The sequence below is a fragment of the Equus quagga genome, chromosome 6, assembly GCF_021613505.1.
Source record: "Equus quagga isolate Etosha38 chromosome 6, UCLA_HA_Equagga_1.0, whole genome shotgun sequence".
NCBI classification, from domain to species: Eukaryota; Metazoa; Chordata; class Mammalia; order Perissodactyla; family Equidae; genus Equus; species Equus quagga.
This window is the reverse complement of record NC_060272.1, coordinates 62,794,271-62,809,059: the sequence shown is the minus strand read 5'-3', so window position 1 is coordinate 62,809,059 and position 14,789 is coordinate 62,794,271. Positions and strand designations below refer to the sequence as shown.

Sequence of the window (14,789 nt, the reverse complement as noted above, 5' to 3'; positions counted from 1 at the left end):
TCCTCCCTTCCCACGTACACATACACACACTAGTATAGAAATCTGTTTTTTGATTCAGAATTGATTTGGGGCATGTAGACTGTGAGAAGTCTTGTATTCTCAGCATTCAAGAGATATGCTGGAGGCTGTTGAATGAAAAAAGACTGAGGATTTGTCTCAATCTGAAGAGAACCAACTTGACACAGGGCCAGGCTCTACTGGAAAGAAATCAGGTGAGTCAGTTCACCCAGTCCTGGACGGGGCCTCCCTGTCTGCAAGAACCTGAGCCTGAGTTCACCTGTGACTGAGTAAATTTAGCATGCTTGGAAGCCACCTGTGGCCAAGAAGTGCTTGCTAAACAGTCACCTTCCGGGTCCCTGCCTTCTCTATGATTGCTTGTAAGGATAGGGGCCTTTTGACAATTTACCCTATGCTGAAATAGTCTTTCTACAGAGGCCAACACAATTTTTAAATTTCTGCCCCAGCTTCACAGTAGCCCTGTCAATCATGAACTACCCACCATCATAATCACAATCAGTATCAAGTATTTTTATTCTTACTTTTCAGTTATGATTAGATGTCTTACCCAAGGTCACACAGGAAAAAAAAGTTGGAGAAGGTTCAAAGACATAATTCAAATACAGTCCTATTTTCAAACAACCAACTTAGATTATCTTTAAACTATCAAAGAACTTCAAGTTCTACAAACAGAATCATTGCATAAACACATCATTTAGTAACATTTTTTCATTTTCTATAAAAGGGCCCTGAACAACAACAAAAAAAGACCTTCTGAACTGCATAAAGTATTTCCTTTTTTCTAACATTCAATCATGATATGTTCAGAAAATGGACTCATATGAAAAACAATTTTCCCCCAAAACTTCCACCAGTATGCCAGAATATCTTCTCTTGGTTTGGCCACAAAAGTAAGCTAGATTGCCATAAGTACACTGATGAAAAAAGCAGTCAAATGACATCTAATGCACTGCCCTAAGAAAGTCAGTCTTACTCGCCCTTGGTCTACACTATGCTGACACAATTTCTACACAGATGCTAAGATGCCAGGTCTCATAATCCCTTAACATGTGTGCAGAATTAAAATCTAATGATTTCATAGAAAATTATCATGTGAGCTGAAAAAAGCAAAAGAAAAAATACATTGTGATTACAACCACATAAAGTAAATACACACATAAAAATATATATGGAAAAACTAAACAGTTCTTGTGTTCAAGTAACAAGATCATTTCTATAACATTGTCTTTACTCATTATTTTGCTATTCTTGTTAAAAAGTTTAAATAGCTAATGATTTAAGATAAAAGTCTGAGCATATGAAAACTCGAGTGCAGCACAAAAGGCTAGAGACTAGTCAAGAATACCCTTATCACTTAGCTGCCTCCTGACCATATTAAAAGTATTTTCTGTGTGATTCCCTCCAAACTTCATATCTGGTTATGTAATAGTTAGAAAATCCACTGATCTTTGAATGTGATTTAAAAGACATTTTTTACAATATTGCACAGGTTACCCTTAAATCTACATTGCTATTTCTCTTCTTTTTTTTTTTTTTTTTAGGAAGATTAGCCTTGAGCTAACATCTGCTGCCAATTCTCTTTTTTTTGCTGAGGAAGACTGGCCCTGAGCTAACATCTGTGCCCATCTTCCTCTACTTTATATGTGGGACGCCTGCCACAGCATGGCTTGACAAGTGGTGCCATGTGCATACCCAGGATCCGAACCGGCGAACCCCGGGCTGCCAAAGTAGAACGTGCAAACTTAACCACTGTGCCACCAGGCTGGCCCCACATCGCTATTTCTTTATTCCTCACTTTTTCTCTCATTTACTAAATTTCCTATTATTCTTTCAGTGAAAACTTAGAATGCTTACTATGTTCCAGGCATGTGATACAATGATATATAAAGTATTACAGCTGCCATTAATGAATTTATAGATTGTGACACCAACTATATATAGGAACTATAACACTTGTCCCCAGTGTCACCTCCTTATTTCAAATCACTTTATGTTGATAGTAAGAATCACCACCAGAATTCAAAAGGAAAAGACCTTTCCTACAAAGGACCAGAAATTCTCTTGTTCTAGAACCACTATGGTTGAACCTAAGATGGTTCTAGACAGCGGAATGCCAGAGCTAGAGAGCATAATTAGCTCTTCAAAGAGGCATTATGGTAAAACCCTAAGCAAACCAGGAGGAGGGGGAAGACTTCTAGTAGGTGAGCCTTATGATGTTCCTCAAACCTGTTCCCAACTGTGACACTCTCATAGGAATAGGCCCTGGGTTGGTTACCCATAGGCCCTGCGGGGCCAAGGAGGCAGGGAGTGAATTGACAAGAATATTAATGACCATCTTTGTTGTTACAGTAAATGTCTTTCCTTTTGAGGTTCGGGGGAAGTAGACAGATTGACACAGAGATTCTTCTAACCTTAACTCACCAGAAATTAACAAAAAAGCAACCTCTGAAAGCATAGTGCCATGGCCCATACAAAATGGGCTCCTATCCATGCAAGGAAATATCAAAGTGGCAAAACTGTTGGGGAAGGATAATAAGACAGTAAGTTAATAGTAATTCTGGCCAAATGGTAAAAGGAATCCTTTGGCAGGAAGAATAAAGGAGGAAACAAACAAAACATGATTTAAGAGAAATATGTGTAGCTGGGTTGCAAAAACGTGATGTTTCACAAGTAAGAATTCAGCTTTAAATGCTGTAAAACTAATAATTCACAAGTCAATAAAGAAATATTGGTCTCTCTGACGGCTGAAAGTTCAGGTTAGAGATGAAGTGGTTGAGAGACCATTCTATTCTTCCACCTTAAAACTGCCTTCTCGAAAGGCTGCGTGAAGTGGCTGACCAGAACTATAAAATTACAACACAGCTCCCCTCGACTGGCTTCCTCTATCAAAACTGCATCCCTGATCTCTAGATGTAATAAATACAGCAAGATACAAAACCTAAAGATATATTTATTCCCTTCACCTTTAACTCTTTCCCATGAGAAAGGATAACCACACCAAGTAAGCTTTGTGGGGTGAGCCCCCATTTGCCAAGGCCTCCCACATTATTACATTATGCATAGTTTGCTTGAGATGGCTCCTACACAAACCCAATAAATGAAATTCAAGACCTTGTAAATGGTCTTGTTGATGTTATATCCCAGCTTTCTATTTTTTCTTCCCAACATTTTCATTAAAACCTGAAAAAAACCTGACCACAGTTTCTCAATAAAATAGTAAAAAAGTTCATTTTCCATACTATCTGATTAAAATTTTCCATCTCCCTTTTCTGTCTCAGACTCATGACAGTCAAAAGAAGTATATTTGGCAAAATTTTAGGAAGCAAGATAATGAAAGGCACAACTCAGAAAAGAAATTTGTGCTGGTCTATGGGTAATGGGAAATAATATTCTCTTACGTTAGTATCAGGACTTTAGACCTTGATGGCCTGTCAAAATTTTATTTTTAAAATTAAACACTTTCATACCACTGAGGTTTTTGTTTTTGTTTTAAATGAAATCTTTGTAGTTTCAGGCAAGCACTCACCTTAAAGTTTAGGAAAAACTAAAATAAAGAGAAGCCCCAGTCTGAGTGATTATATTAATGGCCATATAATTTGAAGGGGGAAAAGTTCAAGAGAGATGAGCCCCAAACAAAGGGAACTCAAGAGACCAACCTCAACAGAGTCAATAATTAAGTGGATTAGAAGGAAACTGGCTACTCGTATTTCTAACACTTTTATCCCATAGGTATTCTTAAAAAAAATATTGCTCTTGCTTTTTAAAAAAATGTAGATGAGAGGAGGCATTCTCAAAATACTTCTATTTTGGGGAAAGTTTCCTTGTTTCTATTATCTACATCTATAACTCTTTCATTTTATGACTAGTTTATTTTCTGTTCTTTGCTGAATGGTTAAACTTTGCTCAAATAAACACCAGTTTCACTGAAGGTTAAGCTGTGGATTTCAATCACACTGACTGCTTTACAATGATAAAGGCATTATTTGGCAGGAGACACTAATCTTCATAAGATGTTCTGGTGGGAACTTTAAAACTAAATAAACAATAGTATTTCCATGAACCAAACTCCAGGTGTTAAAGGCATCCTGGTGAAGTTAAACGTAGGACCCCATGAAGAGGGCCTTGAACAGAGACTTCAAGGAGCACCCCACCACCACAAAGCAAAGATTTAATTCATTTACTTCATGGACACTATTTTATTCAGCCCTATTTGTCACAAGATAATATTTATTAGGTTTACAATCTTTAACCCATGCTTTACTTTATTAAGAACACTTATATTTAGGACTTTAATTGCCTAACATTAAAAAGCATTTTTCATTTATTTAATGCATTCTACTAATCATTTTTTTTTTTACTTCATCAACAAAACTACAATGAATTAGGAGTAGTCATTTTTGCTCCCAGACAACCTTTAAGTTACAACTACAAGTTTAAGATCTAAGTATAATACATTTTAAAATCCCTGTCATATGAAAATCAAACAAGAGTATGCTAAGCAAATGCTGTAATTACTCAGATTAATTAGTATCTGTTATCTTTAGTTTAGATCATCTGTTTTCCTTCATTTCTGTTAAAAATCAGAAGTTTCTTTGGTACCTTTTCTTACTAGTAAATACAGAAGCAAAAGATCAGATTACGTTACTATTTTTGAAAATGTAAAGAGTAAAAACAATGAGTTGTTTTTACAGTGGTTCCATAGTATAATCAATACCAAAAAGAAACCAACAAAGGAGCAACACACTTCACAACTAGCAACAAGGAGTTATTTGAAATAAGGTATAAATTAAAACAGTAAGATAAGCATTTCCCACTTATACACATATCCCCCAGGCTGCCAAGAAACTTTCTCAACTGAGTTAAACATGTCGTCTAAAAGTCACCAAAACAATCACTGCCTTATGAAAACAGAACTGCCAAATTCATTATTTTTAAACATCTATCACTAATCTATTCACATGAATTTTCCCCTGAACTCCAATAAACCCAGGAGAAGAGGTGAGACAGCCACGAACCAGCTCCATCCGCAGTCCTAAACTACTGAAAGGTCTCCTTTGACCTCAACAATGGGAAAATTAACACTTGCAATTACATACAAAATAACTCATTTCCATCCCACATATAAAGCATATGAACATATCAATCATTTTAATTTTCTAAATCCTCAATATCAAGTTATCTGTTGCGGTAAGATGACAGTCCCCAAAAATGAAAACAAGGAAACCAATCCAGCCACAACCTCAGAAACTAGCCAATCTTTCCTACTCCCTATGAGTTAAGACCAGCAATGACAGCATATATTGCTAAACACCAAGAACCTGAGAGTATTTTACAAATACTTACTTAATGTATCTCATAACAAAAACATTTCTCCAAATTTTTTTTTTTTAAGAGTGTGGATGCTGAAGTTCTGGTTCTTATTCTGTTTTGTTTTAAAGATTTTATTTTTCCTTTTTCTCCCAAAGCCCTCCGGGTACATAGTTGTGTATTTTTAGCTGTGGGTCCTTCTAGCTGTGGCATGTGGGACACTGCCTCAGCATGGCTTGACGAGGAGTGCCATGTCTGCGCCCAGGATTCGAACCAGCGAAACCCTGGGCCACCGAAGCAGAGCGCGGGAACTTAACCACTCGGCCATGGGGCTGGGCCCCATTTCTGCAAATTTGAGGTCAAAGAAAATGAAGAGTTTATCTGTCAGGCTTCAGAGCAGGGAAAACGTAAAGGACTTGCCCGAAGAGACTCAGCAAATTGGCAGCAAAAATGAAAACTGAATTCCAGTTTCCCACCCAGGCACAGGTTCTAACCTATAATTTTGAGAACTCCAATCTTAAACAATGCATATTTTTGGGTGAATTTAAGGTAAAGAGTACGATTATGTTCAAATTTCATCGCTCTATTTGTCTTAACTAAGAGACTTCATTTAATGCATTCTCTACCTCATTTCACAAAGAATTTGAAATGGCTTAAAAAGCAGATACAATAAAACTGAACAATAGAAATAAGCAAAAAGTCATGACTAAGGAAAATATACATAAGAACAGAAAGAAAATGAGAATAAAGATCTGCTGGGAAATGTAATAGGTACCATATTTCATATTATCCATAAGGACAAAGTCCTAGGTCTTTAGAGCTATTCTCCCAACCTTTTTCACTTCAAGATAAATACAGAAAATTAGATTTGAACAGTCGCTAGAGTAAATGGAAGAGATTGCTAGGGCCCAGATGACTGGGTCCCCTGACCAGGTAAGGGGATCAGTTCCCAGGGCCTGTAATCCATTTGGATCATGTTAGTATGCTGTAGCACAAAGGTTGGGAAGTTCTGCCTTAGAGAAAGCCAACGGTTTCTAGCCCTCAGATCTAAAAACTATTCCCCCTTAGTGCTTCTTCCAAGGGGCACTGAGCATTATGGTAGACAATTACTTCAAAGCCAGCCATAAGGCATTTCCTATATGTACACATCAGTATGAGCTGAGAGCACAACGACCGAAGTCATTTCTGCAGAGGGCTAACACAAAGTGGGAAAACTCAGAATACAGATGAATAACTGGACCGCACATCCTTCATGCTGCCCTCCATAAATAGCCTTTCTCTCAACCAGGCTTTTGATAAAAACTGGGAAGCAGACCGTCTAAAATTATGTTTTTCATTGAGAACTAGAGTTGCTATACTTTAAAAGTTAGCAAAGCAAATAGTAAAGTGGCCACACGTGTGAAAACTGAGGCACCCAATCACAACTTCAGACTGGGCAAATGCCATCCCACAAGGCCAAGGCAGAGAGCTGGAAATAGGACAAAACAGGTCATTTTATTACTATGTTAGGTGCACCTTTTACTTGTAATTATCTCTAAAAAACTGTCTCCTGTTTTGCTTTAAGGACAAATTCATAAACACTTAGAGCCAAAGTAAACTCCACCTGCCTGTCTTGGCAACAAGAGAACCCACAGAGGTTTTCCAATTGTCCAACACACCCTCAGTCCTGAGGCTCCGGCCCTCTTAGCCTCGGATTCACTACATCTTTGGCAGCCATGTTGTTTTACCTATTCTCCATACTCACAGAGAAAAGCTGGCAATAAAGGCCTAGACACGATACCCAATACTTTAATAGAGTAAGAAAAATCTCAAACACCTGCCACCCTGGCTCCTGCTTGAGCTCTCTGCTCCATTCCTTTGTCTGATCCCAGGAATGGCAAACCTAGTTGGTAAAATAAATCTAAAATAACTCAACCATGAAAATAGGAATGCCTGTGCTTTTCATGTTTTTTTTTTCTCTGTAATGTAATGCAAATGTGGTGGTTGAAATAGTATCAGTTAGAAGCCTGGAACAAATAATCACATTTATGGCTACAACTGAAACCTCAACTCTGTACTCTCAGAAAGGCCCCTCTCTGGTTTCCAAGCTCAGGCAGGTCCCAGTTGCAGAGGTTGTAACTTGATCTTGTCACAGGCAATAAGCAGCCACTACGTGAGATAGGTCAAGAGGGAATTAATTTTTTAAAAGAATATTTGATAAGAAAATGCTCTTATTTCTCACTCATCCATAAAAACCAGCTTAATAGGGAACTAAAAAACAAGTTACCAGCCACCGCAAATTTTCTATAGACAGCAGGGGTTTTAAATGGACCTTCCTCTGGGAGCCTCTGTGACCATGTTCCCATTACGCCTATTTCTCATGTTCTCACACTCCCCATGCATCATGGGTGGTACTTATTTTAGGTCTGTCTTCCCCACCAGGCTGTACACAACATGAAGACAGAAATCACCTCCCGTATTTAACCAGTATATCCTTAGTACATTGCACAGTGTTTGATACAGAAGAAACATTTAAAATTTGTTGAGTTGTTGAAGGAAATTAAAGAAAACAGGATGAATATTTCTTTCTGCTTTTCCTCTTTACTTGCCCTCACTTTTCCCAGACTATTTTCAGCTCAACACCACAGTGGCACCAATAGGGACGTGGCTCAGTTCTTTCTCTTTAAAGATACAGAGATCCAGGAGAAACTGAACAGAGAGGAATCAGGAGGTGTACACTTCGGGCTAGGCTGAGTTAGACACTTGCAGCCATCAGTAACAGAAACCCACCAGAGTGAACTTCAGCACCGATGGGCATATCCAGTAAGGGGGGTATCTCTTGAACTCAAAGGCAGGAGCAGAGCCAGGCTTCTGGGTGTCAGAAGGAAGAGGAGGAAAATGTTCAGGAATCATTTGCTCAGACTTCTTTCCCTCTGGAGCCAAGTGGTCCTTCCTCCCTGATTCACACTTCTTTTAAGCAGATCCGCTTTCACTGTTGCTTTACGCACTCAAATGCCTCCCAGCTGTAGGGTTTACATGTTCCCAATTCAAGGGACCAGCTGAGCATTTCCTACTCCAAATTCTACATTCCTGGGAAAATCAGACTGGCTCAGAGGCAAACAGCCTTAACCAGGCAAGTCTGGTTTCTCCAGGCTCCCTCCTAGAAGGGAAGTGGGAGCTTTCTCAGAAAAGACAGGGTATAAGGACACCCCCCAAAGCAGCGGCTGTGTTTCTGATCATGATGTGTCAGCTTCTCATCTCTTGTCTGCCACTCCCCCAAGCTCGCACAGCCTTATCACACTCTTCCTTTCAGGCTCACTCCCAGCCTTCAAACTTAGCCTTCACTATTCATTCTTTCTCATCTAATGCCTCCCACTCACTTAACCTCCACTAAACTTTAAATTCTTTTCAATGTTACAGAAAATTACTATCCTACCCAGAACATGACAATTACTATATTAAAAAGTATTTAATGGACAAAATAAACAAGCCATATATTACTTGTATATTTTCTTTGCTTTTTCTAGATTTGGAATACTACTTATTATACACCACTATAAACACACAATACGGTCATATCTGCCTTGAGGTGTCCATATTATAGCCTCCAGATATACTGTACCTTTTCACTTATTTTGTAACTAAAACCACATAACAGTTATTTAAGGATAATACCAAGTAAACTCTTAACAAAACACCTTTCAATAGAAAGTACTGCAAAACAGCTCCTCGGAAACTCAAATCTATTTCAGGTTATCTAACTGACCGAAAATGTAGCTTATTTCCTCATGCAATAAGACTCTGCTGTTCTCAAGTTAAACAAAACTTAAATTCTTGCTCAGAGAGCAGTTGCCATATCATTTGAATGCATGATTCCTAAGACCATAAAAGCCAATTTCTGACCAAATATGAAGAACATAGCCTTTTGTTTTTTACCTCTCCATGGTGGTGGCGCAATCCAACAATGAAAGATTATGGAAATCATCTTGACTTATGCGCCTTGTTCATCTGCAAATTCTGGCACCCAGCTCAACGGCCTATACATACTAGGTGCACAGTAAACGTTTCATTGACCCGAATGTGTACTTATATCCATGTATTTACAAATCAACACTATATATGCATGAGGCTTTACATGTGTTCATACAAGCACGAGTAAATAGATCAGCATGTTGCCTATAATGCCACAAGACAATTTTTTCAAACTTTAAAGTACATTCAAATCACCTAAGGATCTTACTAAAATGCAGATTCTGATTCAGTAGATCTGGGGTAGAACCCAATATTTGCATTTCTACTAAGTTCTTGGGTGTCTCTGATGCTGCTGGTCCACAGAACACATTTTAATAGCAAAGTAATTTCGTTTTTACTCCTTTTAGTAGAAGGCCATAGGCAAAGTATGCAAATAATTAGAGGGTCCTCCTTCTCAAAGCTGTGTTCAGTCATTAAGAAAAATGGATGATAAGGTTCTCAGGGAAGCTCATGTTTATTATTGGATTCAAGTCTTCAGTAAGTATATATTTATTGAGCACCAAAGTCAGGTGCAGGAGCTATGGCAGACTTTAGTCATTCTTGCCTACAGTTTAATAAACAATGAAAATGCAACTAGAGGCTTTTCTGTATTCTCAGTGATATTCAAATAAAAAGAACATTAGAGAAGACACCAAAATGTATATGCGGAAGGAGAGGAGTAAACAATTGCTTAGGACCCTGTGTCTTCATGAGGTTCCCATTAATGTTCATCTCAAGAAGATTCCTTGCCCACTATCCTCAAGCCCTCATCATTCTGCCCAGGTCTGCCTCTCCTCCATCTTCACAGTTATGGGAGTGACAGGTCTCTGGGGTCAACTTTAACTTGCTGGACTACAGACTTTCCCCACATCTTCCAGCTAGATATTGCATCAGGTTTGATGAAAAAGCAAGACCATAGGTAAGACTAGTTATACCACTTAAAAATCAGGAAAAACATCAATCAGAGAATTCCCTTCTCTTTCCATTTACCTAAGCCCTCATCATTGCCACAGCTTAAAAAGAAAGTTCACTGAGGGCCCTTGCTGTATAATGGTGTCTGCTGCAGACACAATAAGTAAGGGGAGAGTAAGTACTCATAATTACAAGAAGTTCCTTCTTCCTTAACATAAGGGAGAATACTTGGTTCAGCTTCGGGGTTATCTATTTACTACAAAATTCTAAAGACATGCAAAACTCAAAGATAATTTGAAAATCACAGAAAACCATTACATCCTTAATAATTCATTTGTTCATAAACAGGCAAAATTGCTGTTTAAGTTATAACAGTATTCTTTTGCCAGAGGCATAAACCTTATCAGAGCCACAATGTGCATGAATTTCTCTGAGCTATACACTGCGGCAATATTTCTCAAACTGGGAAACTTGTATCAGGGAAGAGGTGCGCGCTGCAGCAAGCCAGGGGACCTGAGCCCAAACAACAAACCTGAGGGATTTTTCTAGGGTGTCAATTTTAATTAAGATTTGAAGGAAGGAGAGTAAGGGAAATGTTTAATAATATAACTTATAATGAATTTAAATAATTATTTTATACTTAAGTAAACATGGAATAGGATGCCCAAACTTCATTAATTTTAAAGATAAAAGAGCAGACTAAAAAGAAATTCCCTATTTTCAGGAGCCAGCTCTTCTCCTCCTGCAGGAGAACTTTTGCCAGTATAAGAGTCTAAAAATCAGTCATAACATTTTTTAAAAACTATATTTCAAAGATTCGCTACTTATCAGTGCAAGGATGTATTTCTCACATAAAATCTTAGGGAAATGAGATTGACTTCTTTTTTTTTTTTTTGAGGAAGATTGTCCCTGAGCTAACATCTGTGCTAGTCTTCCTCTATCTTGTATGTGGGACCCTGCCACAGCATGGCTTGATGAGCAGTGTGTAGGTCCATGCCCAGGATCTGAACCTGTGAACTCCAGGCCACTGAAGCAGAGCATGCAAACTTAACCACTACACCACCAGGCTGGCCCCAGGATTGACTTCTAATTAGAAAGTTTCAATCCTAAGCAAATCCTTTTGAGAATTGAATGTTCAATGCTGAATGTCTTGAATTTGAATAAATAATATAACAATAATGCAAGAACAAATTTACTTCACAAATGTAATCAATGGACAAAATTTTGAGTTGTTTAAGGAAGTACTTGACAAAAAAGTTAAAAAAAAAAAGAGAGAGAGAGATGGCTGTAATCAGAGAGCTTATGTCCTTCTTCCATTAATCTTATTCAGAAATTATGAATATATAGTCAATTTCAGACCAATTTTCTTATTTTACATACTGAGAGCTAAAATGATTTAATATGGCACTTTCCATTAGAATGGTAATCCTAACCCTCAGGCATCGCTACTCAAGAAGAAGACACAGAGAAGGCAATCTTGGAAAGAAGGGGAGTTGGAGTCCATGTCTGATTTTTAAAGACAGAGATCCAGATACTTACAAGGCATTGCATGGTATATGCTTGGCCAATATTGTCCACTGTCTCTCTTTAACCATACACGAACTGTCCTGCAACAGAAAGAAAGGTGTGTGTTAAATCATAGTAATTTTAGTCATGGGAAAATGTTAATAGAAAGAAACCAAACCTCCTAATGATATATGTATTTAGTTTATATATAACATATCTTAATCATATACTATATATATCTCAACTATATATATACTATATATATTCATGCATATCACTTATGTTCTCTAAAGATCCTATGTTCCTTAAATTTAAGGTTTGCATACATTTAGAATTACTATGAGTTTTTAAATATTATCCTCATTATGTCTATATACATGGTGGAACAGAGATAATATTTGAAAATTATAATTTTTGTTGTTATTTTGCCTTTCCAAGTACACGACTTTGCCCTAGTCTGCTAGAAGCATTCATCTGCCTGGGGAGTTATTTGGTTTTCCTAGTAAAGGAAGTGTGAAGAGATAAAATGAAGCAATATGCAGCATCTGACATGCACAGAAGGATTACATACTAAGTCCATCGTTTTACAGGCTAGGCCATTGTCTTGAGAGAGCGTTTTCACAAACGTGGTCTGGCAATGGTAAGCTCTGAGACTCAGATTTCCTGAGCTAGAGGGTTGGCCATGGGGCCCACCATGGAACAGGCAACCCTGCAGTAAAGGTCATAAGTGAAGTTCTAGGCCAGACAGAGACATGGCAGATACCCAGGAGAGCTCAGAGAAGAGGAGCCAAAGAGAGAATAAACTAGTCCAGGAGCACCACTAAGTTCTTATCAACCAGAAAGGCCCCACTATGAGTTACACCAGCCATGACATCATCTGCACATGCCAGCAAGGAAAACACAACCAGGAGGTTACAGGACATGGCCCCAGAGACCAGAGAAGTAGTAGACATCAAACCAAGGGGAATGAGCAGTTCTCCACTGCTAAGAGATCACACATGCCACATCTCTCACGCCACATGCTCAAACCATCCCAGGATAAAAAGCAGACAAAGAGTGAGCATTTTTATCTCAAAGAGAGTTCGACACTACCCAAACATACTATTTAACTCACCATACTAGACTAAGTTTTAAATTGTATTAAATTTTTTCCCTGAGCTACTCAGTGGGTCTCCCACATGGAGTAGTAGGAAAACGACTAAATTAACTACAGACAAAATAAAGAAATGCCATTTTTCTCTGCACAGCCACAAGATAGAATGTACTGATACACAGTGACACCACCACATATACAGGCAAAATTCCATCTTTTTGGTCAACTATCCTAATTTGTGAGATGGACAGGCATAATGGTAAATAATTTGTAAGAAGTAATTTGATACAGGTCCTATTTATACACACATCAGCCTTCACCTAAACAAATTCTTTTACAATATATGCCTAAACAAATTCTTTTACAATAGTATAATACTTTAATATGGAGATTATTATCTCAACAAGAATAAATAAGGAGTGATATCACAGAAAACGGCAGAGTAGAGCAGGAATCAGTCCCTATACCAAATCAATTACTGAGCTGGCAAGAACTATTAGAACCACTATTTCAGAACTCTAAAGTCTAGCTGGACACTTGCAGCATCCACGGGAATGCTTAGATGAAGAAAGAAGCTGGTATATGTCAGTAAATTTCACACTTTGCTGGCAGCTACCACTATGCATGCCTCATCCTCGTAGCAGGCAGCTATAGGGACAGTGGCCCATGTTCATGGAGTAGCTTGCTGGTACGATGGTGAGAACCTCATCCTCCAAAATTTGGGGATTGTGTTTTGATTTGCTTGGCAGTTCACTGAGAGACTAGCAAAAAGACTGGCCATTGTTTCAATCCCCTAGGGCTGAAGGGATTCCATGGAAATGTCTGTCAAAAGAATTTAAAGAGACAAAAGACCTTTTTTTCCTTTATTAAATTCAGACATTAAAAGAAATCACTGATTGGGGCGAGCCCAGTTGCACAGTGGTTAAGTTCACACGTTCCGCTTTGGGGGCCCGGGGTTTGGCAGTTCGGATCCCAGGTGCAGACCTATGTACCGTTTATCAAGCCATGCTGCGGCAGGTGTCCCATATATAATGTAGAGGAAGATGGGCATGGATGTTAGCTCAGGGCCAATCTTCCTCAGCAAAAAGAGGAAGATCAGTGGCAGATGTTAGCTCAGGGCTCATCTTCCTCAAAAAAAAACCCAAAACAAAACAAAAACAAGTCACTGGTGATCTCAAGAGATAACAGAACAGAGACTTCAGTGATCACATACAGCAAGGAATAGAGCCTTTACAAAAATAGTTCAGAAAAGTCACTAAACAGGCAACTGCAGAATTCAACAAGTAACAGCAGCAGCCACTGGAGAATGATTTTCAGAGTGACTGCATTATAATATTTAGAATATCCAGATTTCAACAAAAACTTAGAAAGTATGCAAAGAAACAGGAAATGGCCCATTCATAGGAAAAAAAGAAAACGCCAGAAACTGCCAATGAAGAAGTCCAAATACAATTTGCCTTACTAAACAAAGGCTTTAAATTAACTGTCTAAATATGCTCCAAGAGGGGGCTGGTCCAGTGGCATAGTGGTTAAGTTTGCATGCTCTGCTTCAGTGGCCTGGGGTTTAAAGGTTGGGATGCCGGGAATGGACCTAGCACTGCTTGTCAAGCCATGCTGTGGCAGCATCCCACATAACACAAAGGAAGATTGGCACAGATGTTAGCTCAGTGACAAGCTTCCTCAGCAAAAAGAGGAAGATTGGCAACATGTGTTAGCTCAGGGCCAACCTTCCTCACAAAAAAGATAAATAAATAAAAGCTAAGTAAATAAATAACTAAATATGTTCTAAGAGCTGAAGGGAAACACAGACAACGAACTAAAGGAAATGAGGACAAGGATGTATGTACAGGTAGGGAATATGAATAAAGAGACAAAAATGATAAAAGGGAATCAAATAGAAATTCTACAGCTGAAAAGTACAACTGCCGAAATAAAAAATTCATTAGAGAGCTTCCACAGCAGG

General features: G+C 38.4%; 1 protein-coding gene across 2 annotated transcripts in view; it reads right to left on the bottom strand.

The window, feature by feature from the left end:
• WDFY2 (WD repeat and FYVE domain containing 2) overlaps positions 1 to 14,789 on the bottom strand; it is a 211,019-nt gene that overhangs the window by 96,017 nt on the left and 100,213 nt on the right. For both annotated transcript variants that reach the window (XM_046664042.1, XM_046664041.1), the window contains exon 2: positions 11,767 to 11,834. In XM_046664042.1, coding sequence (XP_046519998.1) covers positions 11,767 to 11,773 — 7 coding nt within the window. In that variant the 5' untranslated portion in view covers positions 11,774 to 11,834. The remainder of the gene's footprint in view (positions 1 to 11,766; positions 11,835 to 14,789) is intronic.